At 36.0% G+C, this 19,767-nt stretch overlaps 1 protein-coding gene across 1 annotated transcript in view; it reads left to right on the forward strand.

Annotated features, from left to right (window-relative positions):
- Positions 1-16,521, forward strand: part of CFH (complement factor H) — a 112,380-nt gene extending 95,859 nt beyond the window's left edge. The window contains exons 12-22 of the mRNA XM_047076577.1: positions 1,065-1,241; positions 2,243-2,425; positions 2,533-2,715; positions 4,977-5,147; positions 7,037-7,219; positions 7,651-7,860; positions 9,710-9,883; positions 10,591-10,767; positions 11,774-11,947; positions 15,461-15,643; positions 16,107-16,521. Coding sequence (XP_046932533.1) covers positions 1,065-1,241; positions 2,243-2,425; positions 2,533-2,715; positions 4,977-5,147; positions 7,037-7,219; positions 7,651-7,860; positions 9,710-9,883; positions 10,591-10,767; positions 11,774-11,947; positions 15,461-15,643; positions 16,107-16,303 — 2,012 coding nt within the window. The 3' untranslated portion in view covers positions 16,304-16,521. The remainder of the gene's footprint in view (positions 1-1,064; positions 1,242-2,242; positions 2,426-2,532; positions 2,716-4,976; positions 5,148-7,036; positions 7,220-7,650; positions 7,861-9,709; positions 9,884-10,590; positions 10,768-11,773; positions 11,948-15,460; positions 15,644-16,106) is intronic.
- Positions 16,522-19,767: the final 3,246 nt, after the last annotated feature.

Genomic DNA, 19,767 nt, shown 5'->3' on the forward strand with positions numbered 1-19,767 from the left:
AAGTCATGATTAAAATCAAGATGTCTTCTTCTGATTTACTGTAACCTGGGAGAAGAGGGTGTTTGAAAGCCCAAGGACTATTATCTCTCTTTAACACAGTGTTTCCTATGGGCCATATACATGATAGGTTTATAAACAAAGAATAATTTTGTTTGTTATTCTAAATGCAGGCTATCATATTATTTAAAACTGGGTTCTTTGAGTGTATGCTATATGAAAACCAAAATGGTAGTCTTAGAATTTCCTCAGCTATTTTGCTCCTGAGTTTCTGCTTTTACACCTTCTGCCTTGAGTGTTAATTTCTGCAGACCCTGAGAGAAGCTCTTTATTTTAGGAATTTATCTTATTTTTATTTGGGAATGTCATGAATGTCACAAACTTGACAAACTTGAAGGGATAATTTTACACATTCTTAATTTGAATCAGAATAATCAATAATTTATTAATAGATAGTATAAAGGTTTAATAAGAATAGATAATTGGGTATGATATAAATACTCAGGATGCCTAGAATATGCCTATTTGGCTTTGAACATGGTTCCTTATTTTGTTTCATTTTTCAGTTTGATTTCTGTACTAATATAATATAATCAATATAAATTAAGCTATTTTAATAGTTTCTTAGAAACTGTTAGAAATGTCTCCTAGTGTTCTGGTTGTCCCATTATATTTACATTAAACAAAATACTAATCTTATTTGAGTGCAATTCTAAAAATGTAGCATCAGGGTTTTTTTTTTTTAATGTGAAGAATATGTTTCTGTTTTGGGAGTACAAAATAATATAGCATTTATTTTATAAATGTCAGTTATAAAATCAGATCCAGTATAAGCAAGTTGATCTTCCAAATACATTTTCAGGGTACATATGTTGCTCTTCAATGCCTTAATATTTCTCAGGGTCCCCTATGAATTTAGAGGGCATAGAAAACCTAATATGTAAAATTTTCTGTGGTTCCTCTGTATAAGCAGTACCCAGCACCTCATTTTTATAAGACACATATAAAATTTACTTTGCCAATGATTAATTTTATATTCACACCAAATTATTTGAACATTTTTATAGAAATAGAATGCAAGATTCCTGAAATCGAAGATAACTTAAATATTCAGCCTAAAGAAGACAAATATAAAGTCGGAGATGTGTTGAAATTTTTCTGCACACAAAGACTTAAAAGAGTTGGACCAGATTCAGTTCAGTGTTACGACTTTGGATGGTCCCCTAATCTTCCAACATGTAAAGGTGAATGTTTATCTTCTAAATGCTACAACAAGAAATAGGATTTTTGAAACCAACATTTTTATGTTTTTGTTTCTCTCACGCTTAATTTTCTGTTGGCTTCAAGTGTGTGTGTCTGTAATCTAATTCATTAAGCCAGGACATGTGTTGCGTAGTAGATATCTCAGATTTTCTTATTTAAGAACTCAATCTCCACTTGTTTCTTGAAATATGTAGTGGTAATAGCCATAGATACGTATATTATGCCTCAGTGTTTGTTACTTTTCCTTTTGACTACAATTCCACTGTTAATAGTGGACACTTGGTATGGCATGGGCCTTCCCTCAACCTTCATCGAGTGTCTAAACAATATTCAAGCAATGTATAGTTAATTGAGTCCATTCAATCACATGTATGCCTTAACCAAAGTTAAAATATGTTGATAAAATGCTAGCCTCAAATGATGACATTTTTTTCAAACAGTTTTGATAAAATTTTTCCATGGCATATGAATATTGTTAACATTTACATGACCATATTTATTAATTGGTTTGCATACATCTTTAGAATATCTAGATTATTAAACATGTTTTCTGGGTTTCAATATACTTCCAATATACTAGTTCAGTGTAATTAACAGTACCGGGTTGCGGTGCCTGGGTGGCTCAGTTGGTTGAGCATCTGAATCCTGATTTCAGCTCAGGTCATGATCCCTGGGTCATGGGATCGAGCCCCATGTCGGGTTCCATGCTGAACATATAGAGCCTGCTTAAGATTCTCACTCTCTCTCTTTCTCCTCTCCCTTCTTATCTTCTATCTCTCTTTCTAAAATAATAATTTTGAAAAAGGAACTGGGAAACATGTTTCTTGTTTAAGCACTATTTGTTTTTCATTGCTTAAGAAGGCTATAATAAAGTACATTATAAGTAATATAAATTAATTAAAGAAAAAACTCCCCATTTTATTGTTTTTTAAGTTGTGAAATAGGTAATTTGATCATTATTTACACATTATTTCTCCTGTAGAGCAACCAAGACAGTGTTCTCCACCTCCTCAACTCCTTAATGGGAAAGTTAAAGAAACACAGAAAGAAAACTATGAACACAACGATTTGGTGGAATATGTGTGCAATCCTAGATTTCTGATGAAGGGTTTTAATAAAATTCAGTGTGTTGATGGACAGTGGACAGACTTGCCTGTTTGTATTGGTAATGTATAAAATATATTCATATTTAAAATAAACCAACCTTTTATATTTATAGAAACACATAAATTATATTTTATAAGTAAACATATTTTTCTGAACTTTTCACAGAGGTGGAGACTACATGTGGAGATATACCAGAACTTAATTACGGCTACGCTGTTCAGACTTCTAACCCTCCCTATCACCATGGAGATTCAGTGGAGTTCAATTGCAGAGAAGGATTCACAATGATTGGACAGAAATCAATTACATGTATAAGAGGATTATGGACCCAACTTCCTCAGTGCATTGGTGAGAAGACACTTCTCAAATAGACGGTCAATGAAATGTAATATTTGTATTGTAAAAACTGTATTTGCAAACATAGTTTTGAAATTTAGATATATGCTTGAAAATGTCAGGTCTTAAATTATAATGATTGCTTATCATCTACAAAGGAAAAATATAAACTAGCAAGAGAGTCTGATCACCCTTTCTATCCCTGAAATTAACATGGTTTTTAAGTGTGAAGCTAAATTTTACTTACAGTTATTCATATGATTTAAATCTGAGTATTAATCGCCAGGAAAATAGAAGCGTATTTGCATAAATCCCATTTTTGTTTTACGCGGCACTCTTGTTTCCAGGCCCTGGAAAACAGACAAAGTCAAGAAAGTGCCCACTTGCTACGTCCCTATAGGAATCTTGCCTCTCTCAAAGCTTCTAAGGATTTCTCAGTCTGTTTCAAATGCGGCAGCAAGAAGTTAATGTGCCAAAGGGTGGGTGAGCTGCAGATCCTCTGGGTTTGCAGTATAAGTCAGTCAAAGGAGGCAGTCAGGGTGGGGCCAGGAAACAAACCTGATTGTTGGACTTCACTCTGGTTGATGTATGTGCATCATCCTGACCTTTGGATGACCATGTCTTTGATGACTAGCTGAGAAAATATTGGGGGCCCTGTTCCTTTTTCCCTTGGAATGAGTTCTTTCCTACAGTTTTCTTGGGTCCTACATTCAAAGAGAGTCCTGGATGTCCAATCTTACTTATTCACCAGATGTCTAGGCATTAATTGTTCCAAGGAGAAGGTAGGGCTTAGGCTCATGTTCCATGAGAGCAGAGATTGACACCTGTTTTGTTCACGATGTATTCCCAATATACAAAGGACTGGTGAACATACAGCAGACATTAAGTAGGAGTTTGTTGAATGAACCCTTAAGTTTTGTTGCTTTTTAATCCTTACATTTTTGCTAGACACATTCCCACGAGAAGTGTTGCCAGTCCTTCAAGACCAAATTTCATCTTTGTCCTCTTCTATCTCCACAAACGATTTCCCCTCATTTTATATGGGGGAAAACCCAAGGTTGTAACAGGCATGAAAACTCTCAACTTTTCACTCTTATACTAAAACCTCTATTTCATTTATTACTCTTTTTAGATCTCAGAGTTTGCCTTTCCAAGGTTAATCTTCGACCTATATTCAAGTTTACCATAATCCAGTTTTAACTATCATAGACCTTACTCCAATTTTCTCCTCTCAGTGTTTATTTTGTACGTCTAGCTATCTAGCTTTTCACTCTTCTCAAAATGTTTTTCTCGTAAGAATCAAGGAAATTCTTTCAGAAACCAGTCAATCATAGGACCATGACAACACCCACCACCACTCCTTTTGACTATAGGTGAGTTGCTATCACCTGAAGAAAACCTTGTTTTCTCTTCACAACTGAGGACAAGCCCTAAAACCAGAATTTATTTTCAGCCTCTAGTGTGTTTTGAATTAGTCCCCTTTGTTTTATTTTTTATTGTATTACAAAATCATTACTTCTTTGGGTACTTATTAAAAAATCCAAAGACCTACATCAATTGATATTTTATCAACTTGACAAAGTACTCTGGGCTGCATTGAAGTTTTGAAGTATGTAGTTGTATAAAAAGTTGTTATACTCGTATTAGAGTCAACAAAATGGACTCTTACAATATTATTGAATTATAGGTTGACCTGATGTACAAAATCGTTTTCCAAAGATTGGAAGAGTATATACAGTAAACAGGTTGTGACTTGAAGCACCCAATTTCTTACCAAGTATTTGTCCCATTTTAGTGATCATGCAAAAGATCTGCTTAAGTGTTCACATTTTACGTAATACATCTTAGATGTGCTTATTAAATTACCATAAGTGAAAAAATATATTCGTTTTTTTGAAACACGATATTTAAATTGGCAGCTTCATATATTCTATTTCCACAGATAAATAAGAGACCAAAGTTAACCAGGTTATGACTGTTCAGTGTGTAAATCATCCAAAAAAGTGAGCCTCTTAATGCTTTTCTAATCCCCAAAGTGCAGGCTGTATTTATGGCAGACATTTTCTCTGAAATTTCAAAGCCTGGACACGGGACTTATGTTCAGACATAATAAATAGCCCATCACATGCAATATGATCAGGAATGACTTGGTTGGTGGGACTTACGGGCATATATTCTAATTTCGATATACTATTGAGTCTAAGCTATTGTTCTGCATTAACTGCTTTGATTCTTATAAGTAGTCTTTTCAAGGCAATATTTTCATTTTCTAGCAACAGATGAACTTCAGAAGTGTAAACACAGCTTAACTATACGTGAGGTAAATCCATTGAAGACCGAATTTGATCATAATGAGAACATAACTTACAAATGTAGAGGAAAATTAGAACAGAAACACTCAACGTGCATAAATGGAAGATGGGATCCTGAACTAAACTGCACAGGTAAGCTCTTGTTTATAGTACTTTCAAAATCTTACTCTATTTCCTCCGAACTTGCCAAAGCAGTATTTGGGCATCTTTTAAACATGTTTAGCTATTTATTATTACAAATAACTTTGAAGCCAGAAGGGAATTTAGAAACTAAGCAAAACATCATTTCTAGATATTAAGTGCATCAGTGCTTCAGTCAGCTATAAAACAACCCACCCAGAAACTTGATGGCCTCAAATTAACGCTGGTCGGGTATCTTTAAGAAATAGTGATTTGGTTTTCTTTGAGGCTGAGGAGAGCACAAAGATGGCATCCACTGGTCCACGTTCCCTGAGAGCACCTCGGTGGCCTCCAGATGTGTGGCAAATCTCAAGTCCACCCCTCAGGCTACCGGTCTAAGACAGATAATTAGGCTTGTTCCCCAGAAAGTCTGGGCTGTGTTTCAGGCTGCTTTGTGGTGCCCCGGAGGTCGTGGCCCACCAAGAGTTATCTCTCGGATTGTTGTAGTGTGTTGCAGGCCCCAGAAATGCAAGCCCCTCAGGCCACTAGAGCCTGGGGATCAAGGAGTGTGCCCTCTGTGGGCTGAGCATGCTGGCCAGCTTTAGCGAGGCAGCAGAATGCAGGGCTGGGGCCCGCTCGCCGGCTTGGATGAAGCCACAGGAGAGCCCTGGGCTGGAGTGCACCCACTGGTGCCATCAAGGTAGAGGGAAAGTGCAGACATGGCACCTGCCGGAGATTTAGTTGCCAGACCAACCTCTGGTAAAATGTATCAAGAGGAAGTACAAATTAAGATTATTAGGACAAAAATGCTTAAACAAGCAGATATAGAAGAGAATAAATCCTTGAGAATACATTGAAAAAATATGCCAAGATAATGAAAACAGAAATAAGAAAAAAACTTTTGATTAAATATAAAATACTCCTGCATCTGTCTAAAGATAGAAATAGAAAATATGAGCATATTAGTCAGCATGAATGAATTATATTCCGTCAACAATTTCTCTGAATTGAATACAAAGTGTCAGATAATTGGACGGACTCAGGAGACTTCCCAATGTGCAGTCACATAAGGTCTTTAATGAAATGAACGCATGGCAGGAGAAAGCAAAACGTAGGTATCACAGAGAGGTCCAAAAGCCTCCAGGGTTAGCCGTCCAGAGTCTTCCCTCAGTGGAACAGGACATCTTTGTCTCCAGGTTATGAACTGCCACGATACATGTGAGGTATCTCTGCTTTATGGGAGCTCAAACGCAAGTTTGCAAAGGAATCTTGTATACCTTGCTGGTCATAGAAGGAAAGTCAGGCTGTCTAATCCGTTAAACAGGGTGCATTTCATCATCTGTGTATCTCTAAACAGTGTCGGCAACCTAGTCAACAGTATCTCCAGAGAGTTTTGAACTTTAAACAACACACTGTTAATCACTAATGACCATATCTAATTCATGTCTTGGCCAGGACCTGTATCAAATAGTTGATCTTTAACTACATGTAATTCTTCCTTTGGCTAATTATTTTCCATTCCACATCTTATACGGGTTTTAATGCAATCACAATACATTTGATTATAGATAGCTGTAAAAAGATCCTAATATCAGTATTTATTTAGTGCCTGTTACTGAGTGGATGATTCAGTTAGTACATCGTAATGATTAGAAATAATTAAAAGAAGTTTTACATAAATTATGCACAATTTATCACAGAAGGAATAAAAGGAAGATACTACCATTAAGACCACGTGTGATGTATTAAAGCGCTCTACAAGCTGAAGAGTATCACATATTTAAGCATAACATTATTATTTGATTGTTTATGATACATTATTATTGAGTTTTCTCTTTAATTTTTCTCTTTAATATTTTTAACTCTGATTTCATCACGAAATCTAATTTTCATATTTGTAGAAGTACAAATGCAGTCATGCCCACCTCCACCTCAGATTCCCAATGCTCACAATATGGCAACGACGGTAAATTATCAGGATGGAGAAAAAGTATCTGTTGTCTGTCAAGACAATTATATAATTCAGGATGCAGAGGAAATCGTGTGCAAGGATGGAAGATGGCAGTCAATACCACACTGCGTTGGTCAGTAATGCATAACTTGCTTTGTAACATTCTTTCAAATGAGGTTAATACTCCCCGTGCTTTGTGTAAATGAACAAGATAAGGACCTTTCTGTCTATGTATTTCACTTTATCTTGAAACAGTAAATTGCAATCTAAGTATACAAATCAATCGGCATTCTTTCACTTCTACTATGAAAGAAACAGACCAAAACTTTGGGTTACTGTGTAAATACCATAGAAAATTTCCCTCATGATGAACAGGACAAGAATGTGGGGGCAGAGTGAACAAGCAGATACTACTGTAGATTTGTTGGAGACATGAGCTTGCAAATTTCAGATGTTTTTTAGTTTTTCAGTAATTTAATTTTTCAGATTATCCTTATTTTACAACCTCAACTAGTATTTGATTACATTTTTCAATTTAAACATTGATCTCTGTTGTTTATACAGAAAAAAGCCCATGTCCTCAACCACCTCAGATAGAAAATGGAACCATTAAATCATCTCAATTTTCAGAAGAGATGGACGAAACTTTGAAACCTGAGGTTTATGTACATGGCACCAAATTAAATTACACTTGCGAGGATGGTTTCAGGATATCTGGAAAAGATGAGATAACGTGCCACATAGGAAAATGGAGTTCTCCACCTCGGTGTGTAGGTGAGGACAGTATGCAAACCACAATTCTATTTTCGATATAATCCATTAAGCATAATCAATTGTCAAATTCGTGAGAAAGAATCCTTTAGATTTCTAAATATACAAACTCATTTATAGCTAAATATCTAAAATCATTTATATATTTATGTACCTTACCAGCAATTTTTGCATAATCAAATCTATCCTCTTTGTGTTAATTTCATTCACTCATTACAGACTCACTTTGAATTCCTGCAATTGTTTAATGAAAACTAGATGTGTAGTACAACTAAACCTCTCTGTCCATATACATACCGCCTATTCATATTCCTACCCATTTATATATGGAACTTGTACTGATTGCTTTGCCATGAGTTTTTATAAATTTCTTTTGTTTTTCCTATAATGTCATTTGAGTTCTTACAACACATGGTACATAAGATGATTAATTCTCAATGCTCTTCTTTTATTATTCGCTATTAGTTTGAGAAACACTGATAGTGTCTTTCATAAATATATTGACATTTTTATTTTTTTATTTTTATTATTTAAGTTTTAGTTTAAATTCCAGGTAGTTAACATGTAGTGTAATATTAGTTTCAGGTGTAGGATATGGTGATTCAACACTTCCATACAACACTCGGTGCTCATCACAAGTGCCCTCCTTAATCCCCATCACCTGCTAAACCCATCCTCCCACCCACCTCCCTTCTGGTAACCGTCACATTGTTCTCTATAATTAAGAGTCTGTTTCTTGGTTTGCCTCTCTCCCTCTTCCCCCAACCCCCCCGCCCTTTGCTCATTTGCTTTGTTTCTTAACTTCCACATATAAGTGAAATCATATATTATTTATCTTTCTCTGACTTATTTCGCTTAGCATTACATTCTGTAGCTCTATCTGTGTCATTGCAAATGGCAAGATTTCTTTCTTTTGTGACTGAGTAATATTCCATTGTGTGTTTGTACCCCCTCTTCTTTATTCATTGTATCTCGGCTATTGGAAATAATGCTGCTATAAACATCAAGGCATATGAGTCCCTTTGAAGTAATATTTTTGTATTCTTTGGGGAAATATCTAGTAGTGCAATTGCTGGATCATAGGGTAGTTCGACGTTTAACTTTTTGAGGAATCTTCACCCTGTTTTCCAGAGTGGCTGCACAAGTTTGCATTCCCACACCAACACTGCAGGAGGGTTTCCCTTTCTCCACATCTTTGCCAACACCTGTTGTTTCTTGTGTGTTGATTTTAGCCTATCTGACAGGTGTGAGGTGATATCCCATTGTAGTTTTGAATTGCATCTCCCTGATGATCAGTGATGTTGAGCATCTCTTTATGTGTCTGTTGGCTGTCTGTATGTCCTCTTTGGATCTATGTCTGTTCTTGCCTTCTGCCCATTTTTAACTGGGTTACGGTTTGGGGGTGTTGAGTTTTATAAGGTCTTTATATATTTTGGTTACTAACGCTTTATCAGTTACATCATTCACAAATATCTTCTCCCTTTCTGTAGCTTGTCTTTTAGTTTTGTTGATTGTTCCCTTCACTGTACACGAGTGTTTTATTTTGATGTAATCCCAACACTTTATTTTTTGCTTTTGTTTCCCTTGCCTCAGGAAACCTATCTAGAAAGAAGTTGCTATGGCCGATAATGTACTGACATGTTTAGTTTCAAATTCCTACTCAGGTTGTCAACTGGATACATCAGAATGATGGTTTTAGGAAGCATTTGCACACCATCTCCGTGATATAATTGCAGATCCTGTGTTATTTTTTTCAAATAAAACTGCCAAATATGGCAACCAATGCATAAAATTAAGTTTCAGTTTTAGTAAAACATGGAGTCATTCTTTCTTTGTCTCTTTCTTTTTTTAGGACTTTCCTGTGCGCCACCACACTTGATTCCACATGGTATTCTATCTCACGTATCAGACAGTTACCAATATGGAGAAGAAGTAACGTACAAATGCACCAAAGGTTTTGAGATTAATGGACCTTCATTCATAAGATGTTTAGGAGGAAAATGGTCCCATCCACCAGAGTGCAAAAGTATAGTGTATTTAATTTTACTCTACGACTGATAAATATTCTTAATTCAGAGCATAAATGGTACAAATATGAAACTAGGCAGTAATTCCAGAATTCAACAGGGTATCTCTGGGAAGCTGTGGATTCTAGTAGAGAATTAATAGCCATAGTAATAATAAAAGTGTGACAGCATGAGCCAAATTATTTCACTTTCATGTCACCGTGTGTGCACATTAGACCTCCTGTGATACACATCCTCAGACTTCTCATCCCTGTTCCTGTGTCACAGCTGGTCCCTGCTCATCAATCCCATCATTATTCAATTTACTGTTAGTTTGTCAGTTATCTCCTTGTATGTATATAGTTTTCTGAGATATTTGACACGAATAAAGGTAACAGATTTTGACAGAGGTGGAAATGCAAATACATAAGGTAGATGGCTTGTATGGGCAAGAAAGAATTTGAATGCAAGAAGTGTGATCTCAAGCATTACATGTATCCATATCTCTTCAGGCTTACGATGTCATCATCCCCATGTTATACTTTAATAAACATAGGACTATTCAATATAATTAAGCAAGACTTCTAACATATTTTTTCAGGGTACAAGAAAAAATTTTGCAAGGTATTCATTGGTTCGGTGTGTACCTATTATTCTACATTATAGTTATTAGCCATTATGTATTTTAAAATATTTACTGAACAAGTACATATTCTTTTTCTTTCAGACACGGATTGTTTTAGCTTACCCGACTTCGGTAATGCCACACCCATAGGCCAGAAGAAGACGTTATATAGGTCAGGAGAAAAAGTGACTTATAAATGTCCAAATAATTACCTTTTGGATGGACCAAATACTATCCAGTGTATTAACAGCCAATGGATAGGAAAGCCAATATGCAGAGGTACTTCAATGCAATTTTGAAACCTATTTGTGAAAATGTCTTAACTAATATAATATGCAATTCCTTCTAACAGCACTTATGAAATGGACATGGATTATTCTTTTAGGCCAGGTCGAAGAAGTTTATGTTTTAACATAAAGGGACATAATTGTGTAGTCAGTGGTCAATCTGAAAGCCCAGTGGTTCTCAAACTGTGGTCTCTGGAAGAACAGAATCAGCATCTTCTGGGAAATGGTTAGAAATGCAAATGTGAATTCACAGGCTTGCTCAGACCTGTGGTGGCAAAAACTCTGGGGCTGCAACCCTGAAAGTGTCTTAACAATTCCCAAGGGATTCAGTGTATACTCCAGTCTAGGAGCCATACCGATAGCCTGTTATATTTACGTCCACCTGAATCTCACTGGTGAATTCTACATTATGCATTGAAATGTCCTTAAGCGTTTGCAAAAAAGAATCATTGAAGGCTGTTTTTGTCAATTGTACATTTATTTTTCTGTTATTTTGCCACTCATCTCCTGTTTGCACTCTCGGTTAATCATCTTTTTCCTTCAGCTCTGGTATTCTTCAAAGCGTGTTAATTCTTCATTTATTCTCTAAGGAAGTGGCTGCTGTGTTTATTTTTCTAAGGGCCTAAAATTACATTCATAAACAGGATAATTGCAAGCCAAATTCTGATGTCGAATAATCTTTTTATTTTGATTTTCTTGTGGTTTATAAATTCATTTTGAAAATACATAATTTGGAAGAGTGATTTGACTAGACCCTAAGGGATATGTCCAGAAAAGCTCTCAGTTTCATAGAAGTTTAAGTCTTATAAAATAAAATATATTGCTTTATCTCCTTTTCTTCAATCTTATATGTAAATTTCTTAAAATTAGCAGCCTTTCATGACACATTAACTGTTGATTTAAAATCCTCTTAGAGATCTATTTGGAATCCCATTCGTTGATTTGCTATTCAAAATGACCATTATGTTAGAGATGCGATTTTTTTTCTTTCTATTCAGATATTTCCTGTGGGAATCCACCCAGAGTGAAAAATGCTATTATACTGGATGAGATGTCTAAGTATCTACCTGGTCAGAGGGCACGTTATGAATGCATCATACCTTTTTACCTGGTTGGGGGCAGAGAAGTGACATGTTCAAATGGGAACTGGACACAACCACCTCAGTGCCTAGGTAAAGTGTTTTATTTCCCTTAAAATATTCTCTTTAAATATTAAGAGAATATTTCAGGGACTAAATATGTTAATATAAATATATAATGAAGTAGTTATTTTGGTTCATTTTTTAATCTCAAATAAAATGATGGTGCTTAAAATCCAGTTTTTTCTTTCAGTGGACTCTTTTGTGGATGTATTTATTTTATGAAAGATTTGACCAGATTAGGACAGCTGGAATCATGGAAAATTCTCTCTGTGTTAAGCATTAAGACCCTCGGTTATTTCCTGAGGAATAAATGTATTAAAGATACATTGAGGACATTTGACAGCTCCATGAAATTCCACTTGGAGACATGGAATCCGCAGCTGGGGCGTGATCACAGAATTTGATACAAATTTGGGCTTCTTCAGCGTGTGGATTATATTTAAAGGGAGGTTACTAGTTGAGCTCAACCCAGGAATTAGTGTATACTGAAGAAAGAGTCTGAGAACTTGATCATAGGACACTCCAGCATTTAGAGTTTACGAAAGAAGGGGAGCCAACAAAGGAGATATTATAGCCACTTGTTTTTCAAATCCACTTTCGCCTGGCATATGTATTTTCCAGTCTTTTACTTTGATCCCACCTATGTTTTCATGTTTAAAGTGAGTTTCTTTAGACACCAGACGGTTGGTTCTTGTTTATGTGTGCACTCTGCCATTTCAGTCTTTTCACTGAAGTATTTAAACCACTTACACTTAAAGTAGTTTTTGATAGATTAGGGGCTGTGTCAGGCATTTTACTGTTTGTTTTGTGTTTCCTGTTTCTCACTTCCATTTCCTTTCTTCTCATCACTGTAGATTTTTGAAACATCTTAAAATAATATTATTTTGACACCTCTATATTGTTTGGGGGCATATCTCATTGTATAGTTTCATTAGTGGTTGCCCTAATATTAAGATGTACATAGATAGCTTATCACTCCTCCCGGAATTGACATTTTATCACTTCAAGTAAAATGTGGAAACCTTACTTCGATTTAGGTCCATTTATCCTCCCCACATTTTATTTTATTTTACTTTTTTTTTTTTTTTTTTAAGTAGGCTTCACAGCCAGCGTTGAACCCATTGCGGGGCTTGAACTCACCACCCTGAGATCAAGACTTGAGCTGAGATCAAGAGTCAGGTGCTTACATGACTAAAACCCTCAGGCACCTCTTACCCTCCCACATTTTAAACATAAACCTTTTGTGGGGTTGGGGGGGGGATAAATGTTAAGTGTTTCTTCTACATATGTTGAGCACTATAGGAAATGACACAATGTTGCCCAAACATCCAATATAACAAACTCCTTAGGAAAAAGAGTCTATTATATTTACCCTTATTTTTCTCAGTTGCCTTGTTCTTTCTTCCTGCATGAAGTCTCAGTCCTCCTTCTGTTATCTTTTCGGTGCTATTTGAAGAATTCCGTTAGCAGTTCTTTAAAGATAGGTCTGCTGGAGATATTTTCCCCCTTTTCCATTGTCTCAGAACGTCTTTATTTCTCCCTTGTATCCTAAGGATGGCATCACTGGATGTGGCATTCAGAGATGACAGTTTCTTTTCTTCTAGCACTTGAGAAACGTTGTCACTTCTCTCTGGCTCCATGGACACAGATGAGAACCCCACGGACACTTGAACCCTTTTCCCTTAGAGGTTTGCCTAATTTCTGTGTAGCTGCTTTGAGATTTTTCCTTTTCTTTAGTTTTCCTCAGTTTGATTATGATGTATCTTGGCTTGAATTTCTTTAGGATTGTCCTGTTTGGCTTTTTCAGTATGAATGTTTCTGCCTTGTGCCCAACTTGGGAAATTTTCAGCCATTATTGTTTGAGGGTTTTTTGTTTGTTTGTTTGTTTGTTTTCATCTCTAACCCCTTTCTTTTCCCTTTCTGGTTGTCCAGTCTTTTGCTATACTCTTACTGGTCCCTGAAGCCCTGTCCACTTTTGTTTGTTTTCAAAGTGAGTAGTCTGTATTCTATATTCGAGTTTATTTATCCTTCTGTCATCTGTAATCCATGATAGAGCCCATCCAGTGAGGATTTTTAAAAATCCATTATTCTATTTTTCTGTTCTATAATTCCCATTGGATTTTGAAAAACCATCACTAAATAATTCCATTATCTGTGTCATCTCAATGTTGCCATGTGTTGATTACCTTTTCTCTTTTGAGGTTTTCCTGGTCTTTGGCATAATGAGTGATGTTTTTCTCTCTTTTTTTAAAGGTGTATTTATTTTAGGAAAGTGAGCACTCATTCCAGTGTGAGCAGGGGAGGGGCAGAGAGAGGGAGCGAGAATCCCAAGCAGGCTCCTCTCTGCCAGCACAGAGCCCAACACGGGGCTCAAACTCACGAACCGTGAGATCGTGACCTGTGTGCAAATCAAGAGTTGGATGCTCAACCCACTGAGCCACCCAGGCACCCCTATAATGAGTGATTTTCAGTTGTATTCTAGACATTTGGGATATTATGTTTTAAGGCTCCGGATTTTATTGACATCTCTTATTTATCAGGCCTCCAAAGCTGCCAGAGTGCAAGTGCAGACTTCCCACTTGGCCTCCACTGACACCATGGAAAGTGGAGAGGCGTCTTGTTCCCTGAGTGTGGATAGAAGTCTGGGCACCTCACGTGGCCTGTGTTGATCACTGTTGATCTCTGAGCAACACGTGGAGAGGAATGGTCAAGGTTTCTTGATGATGTTTTTTCGGAGTTATTCGAATACTGTAAAAAATACTTCTGTCCTGTTAGAATACTCCTTTCCTGGGCCTTTGGCTAAAGAGAGCAGGCAATTCTTGGAATTTTTTTTTTTTTCCATTAACTTGATATTGTTTCTGGGTTCCAGTCTTCTTCAGTGCTCAGTCCAGGATCCATAGAAGAGACAATGAAAACCCAAACTCACTAACTACAGTGTAATTCCTTGAATCCCAAGGTCTCTGATTAGATCGATATCTACTCTGCATCTTCCATAATCCCTTTTATTGTTTTTTATGATACGTTCAGGGTTTTTAGTTTTACTTAGCAAAGGGATTAGCAGAAATGTTTCTACCTCACCTTGTCCAGAATAGGAGGCCAACAATTCCCTTTCACATTATACAAATTTGTATTTCTTTGACTTAATTAAAGCTGATGTTTCTTTTGTAGTAACAATGAAAGTCAATACACAGTGACTTGAGATCCAATAGACACTACAATATGTTGTAACTAATGAGAAAATTTCTTTGTGTATATTAGCTCTCCATCTGTCTGGCATTTATTCACTAGGGAAAATGTTTTTGAATACCAGAATACTGCAAAGCAGACAATTTGTTAATGCTTTGTGTGTGCTTTCATGTGGGATAAAAGGAAGTGCTTAAAAGTGTTCTTCTCAGTTTAAGTGATTAGAATTTCTCCAATGAATCATTTCTGTCAGCAGAAATCACAAGTCTTGATGTTGTATATTATGCTATATTTTTATTTGCTTTACTTTACCCTGTTTTTCTTTGGATGTTCAATAAATCAAATAATATTCTTTTTTAGACCCTAAAGAAAAATGTGGGCCCCCTCCGGCTATTGACAATGGAGACATGACCACATTCCCAACATCAGAATATGCTCCAGGGTCATCTGTTCAGTACCAGTGCCAGTCCTTGTATGTGCTTGAGGGAAACAAGGTCATCACATGCAGATATGGACAGTGGTCAGAACCGCCAAAATGCTTGGGTAAATATCTTAATATTCACCTGGATCCTGGGAAAATCACTATAATGAGAAAGGTGTTTTGCTTTATTAACAGAATATTCGTGGATTAACCACAATCATTCTATCAAATGTTTGACTACCAAATATTAATATGTGAAGAAATAAAATTAGAAAAAAAGTCTTATTCAAGCAACCACAGCAACAAAATATTCTTTAATGAAAGCTCTTCCTATTGTTATTGACATGATGCATCTTTCATTATAACATTTAATTAGCACACCTTAAACACAGGACCTCATTTTTACATCGTTAATCATTAAAATGATTTACATCTATGTGATGGATTTTCAATGAACTGGTTGGAAAAGGTTTTGAGAACAAAGCCCTGGACCAGTGCAGACAATTCTGCTTTGAAAGTCTGAAATTCTGTGGAAAATATTTGTTTACTACTTAATGCTTATGTTCATTTTTTTTAAATCTTCAGATGTTTGTATGGTATCAGAAGAAACCATGAGAAAACATAACATACAATTAGGATGGTCTTCTAAGAAAAAGAGATATTTCCAAACAAGGGAAACTGTTCAATTTCAATGTAAATCTGGATATCGTAGACAGACATCACAACAAACATTCCAAGCAACCTGTTGGGACGGGAAACTGACCTATCCTGTTTGTGTATAAAACATGGTTAAGATGCAGTCCTAAAATTAAAACATGTACATTTATTCAAATTTTTCATGCTTATTTTGTCAGGTATTGTTAAACTCCTTTATATTCATATCAGAATTTGTGTTAAATATTTCATGGATGATGTAATTATAATCTGAGAAGTGAATAAATCACTTCTTAAAAGCACTTCATTAAAACTTGGCAAACCAAAATGCTTTGTGTCCTATTAAAAAAATATCTATGACAAGAAATGAGATTCAATCACTTCAGTGACGACTTCTATGCATCTTTCTCCTACCTTTCTCAAATCTTCCTCGGTAACTTCTGAGGCTTCCTGAGACCGTCCGTTTTGGAGGAAATGGGAGAAAAGGCTTTTCCATCTTCAAAATAGTTTCACTTCACAAACACTTCAAAACCTAACTATGTCATACCTATGTTAACACGATGTAAGTAGTTATTACTTACTTTTGCTTATCTATCAAAAGACAGATATACCAAAAAAATAATGGAATACATGATCTCCTACAAGACAACTCTCTAGCACAATAAAAATTAAAGAAAGAATAAAGGGAGATTAGAATCGAACTGGGTACATAACTATGATAACATGACATGAAAAGTAACAAAAAATCTGATGTCAAGTGTAAACACACACACAGTGTGCTTTGAACACTGAATAAATATTTATAAAACAAAGATTGTCAGGAAGCACAATAAAAAATTGACAGCAGAATTTAGAGAAACTAGGGTTAAGAGTAGCTGTTTAACTTCTTAATACTAACCTGCATTCTGCATTGTATCTGTCTTTAACATACATCACCTTTGAACCACAAGAATATGATGTTTTAAAATAAAGATAAAGTAAGGCAATACATGTTGAGAACTATGAAGACCTCTTTGGTAAAGATGTTCAAATCTAATGACATCTCCATGATTTTCTTGGTATAGAGAGTTTTGAACACATTCAACCACAAGAGTCTGAAATGCAATTTTTAAATTCATACATTTCAAACAACATAAACAGTTAAAATCAGTTGACCGAAAACATTTTTAACTTCTACAAAAACATGAAATTTTTAGGATGAAAATAAAGATATAATCAAGGTAAAAGTATTTTTTTTTAATATATGAAATTTGTTGTCAAATTGGTTTCCATACAACACCCAGTGCTCATCCAAGGTAAAAGTATCTTAAGGTGATATCTTCTTCCTTCATTTGCATCAAATCAAGTGGTATTCTCAGGATGAGAAACCAGGCTGTCTCTACTGGAGCCAATTTATCTAAATCTGAATCACAAATGACAGTCAGTTTTCTCACATTTAAAGGAATATTGTTACAATCCACAAGTTATCTTTGCTGTCAATATTGGTGTATAGACTATTTCTCCAGAACCTTTCACCCAAAGCTTGTGGAATGCATGTACGACACTTGCCTTGTAACCAATATGGCCTATAACCAATTATTTTCATTTTTGGCTGCGAAATAGCAACTTTTAAGATTAATCTAATATTTTTCTGCATTTATTGCCATTCCCGTGTAAAGATGACTGTTGATTTGCCAACTCCTTAATACTTTTACCTAAAAAGATTTGGTAAATCTTTATATTTGCTCTTTAATTTCCAATTTTTGGAGTAAGGACTTGATAAAGCCACCTTCTGATGGCTTTAGAGATATTTGTTCTTTTTCTTTTTCTTTTTTTAAATGTTGTATCAGTGGGGAGCCTGGGTAGCTCAGTTGGTTGAGCATGTGACTAGATTTTGGCTCAGTTCATGATCCCAGGGTCATGGGATTGAGCCCTGGGCTCCAGCTCAGCCTCTGTGCTGACTGTGGAGCCTGTTTAAGATTCTTGCTCTCTCTCCCTTTGCCCCTCTTCCACCCATTGAGTTCTCACTCTCAAAAAAAAAAAAATAATAATAATAAATTTAAAAATTTGACAAAATAATAAATGTATCAGCATGAATTCATGAATTTTTATTTATTCAACTGTCACAATTAAAGATAGTCATTATTTCTGAAGCTCAAATTATCCCAAATTTGGCTAGTGAGAGCCTCTTGAAATGAGCTCCTTATTGCCTTGTTGTACCCCATTATTCTTTGAGCATTTCTTTTCTTTTTAGTACAACATGATGTTCCAGGTTTGCTGTATACTTCCCTGCCCAATACCTGTAAGCATACATGTCTCCAAAAAGGTCTGAATCTTTTTTTTTAATGTTTATTTCTTTTTGAGAGAGAGAGAGAGAGAGAGAGAGAGAGAGAGATAGGGCATGAGTGGGGGAGGGGCAGAGAGAGAGGGAGACACAGAATCTAAAACAGGCTCCAGGCTCTGAGCAGTCAGCACCACAGAGCCAGACACAGGGCATGAGCCTATGAACCACAGGATTGTGACCTGAGTGGAGGTCGGACACTTAACCAACTGAGCCACCCAGGCACCCGTGATTCTTTTTACTGGGAAATAGTGTTTAGAATCCAACTATTGTGCCCTTGGTACTAACTAGGAATATTTTAGAATAAGAACTTGATAATAGTGACCTTCTGATAGCTTTACATATATACACATTTTTTTAATTTTTTTTTAATGTTTATTTATTTTTGAGAGAGACAGAAATAGAATGCGAGTGGGTTGGGGCAGAGACAGGGGGAGACACAGAATCTGAAGCAGGTTCCAGGCTCTGAGCTGCCAGCCCACAGCCCAACGCGGGACGGGAACTCACAGCGGCGAGATCATGACCTGAGCTGAAGTCAGATGCTCCACCGACTGAGCCACCCAGGGGCCCTATATATATATATATATATATATATATATATATATATATATATATTTTTTTTTTTTTTTTTTTTTTTTTTTTTTTTTTAATGTATCACCGGGGCACCTGGGTGGCTCAGTCAGTGGAGCAACCAACAGGATTTTGGCTCAGGTCATGGGATCGAGCCCAGGGCTTGAGCTCTGGGCTGTGCGCTGAGTGTGCTTAAGATTCTTTCTCTCTTTCCATTTGCCCCACTCTCCCCACCGAGCTCTCCTCTCTCTCAAAATAAGAAATAAATAAATAAATAAATAAATAAATAAATAATCAGCATGGATTCCTGAATTGTTATTTATTCAATTTGTCATAATTAATCCTAGCCATTGTCTTTGAAGCTCAAATTATCCCAAATTTGGCTAGTTGAGAGCCTCTTGAAACTAGCTGCTGATTGCTTTGTTATACCCCATTATTCTTTGAGCATTTCTTAAGACAACATGATGTTCCAGGCTCGCTGGGTATTTCCCTGCCCAATGCCTGTAAGCATACACCTTTCCAAAGGGGTCTGATTCCTTTTACTGGGAAATAGTGTTTAGAGCCCAAGAATTGTACCATCCTGTGAAGAGAATTATGTTGAAATAGAAATGTTCAACACCGTGGAAACGTCTTTAAATGTCTTTTGGCTTGTCAGAAGACTGAAACAGAAGTGAAATTTAAAATTCATTTGCGGGGCGCCTG

Source organism: Lynx rufus, unplaced genomic scaffold (assembly GCF_022079265.1).
Source record: "Lynx rufus isolate CCGP_SWC_20201006 ecotype Redwood Valley unplaced genomic scaffold, mLynRuf1.p SCAF_15, whole genome shotgun sequence".
Classification (NCBI taxonomy): Eukaryota; Metazoa; Chordata; class Mammalia; order Carnivora; family Felidae; genus Lynx; species Lynx rufus.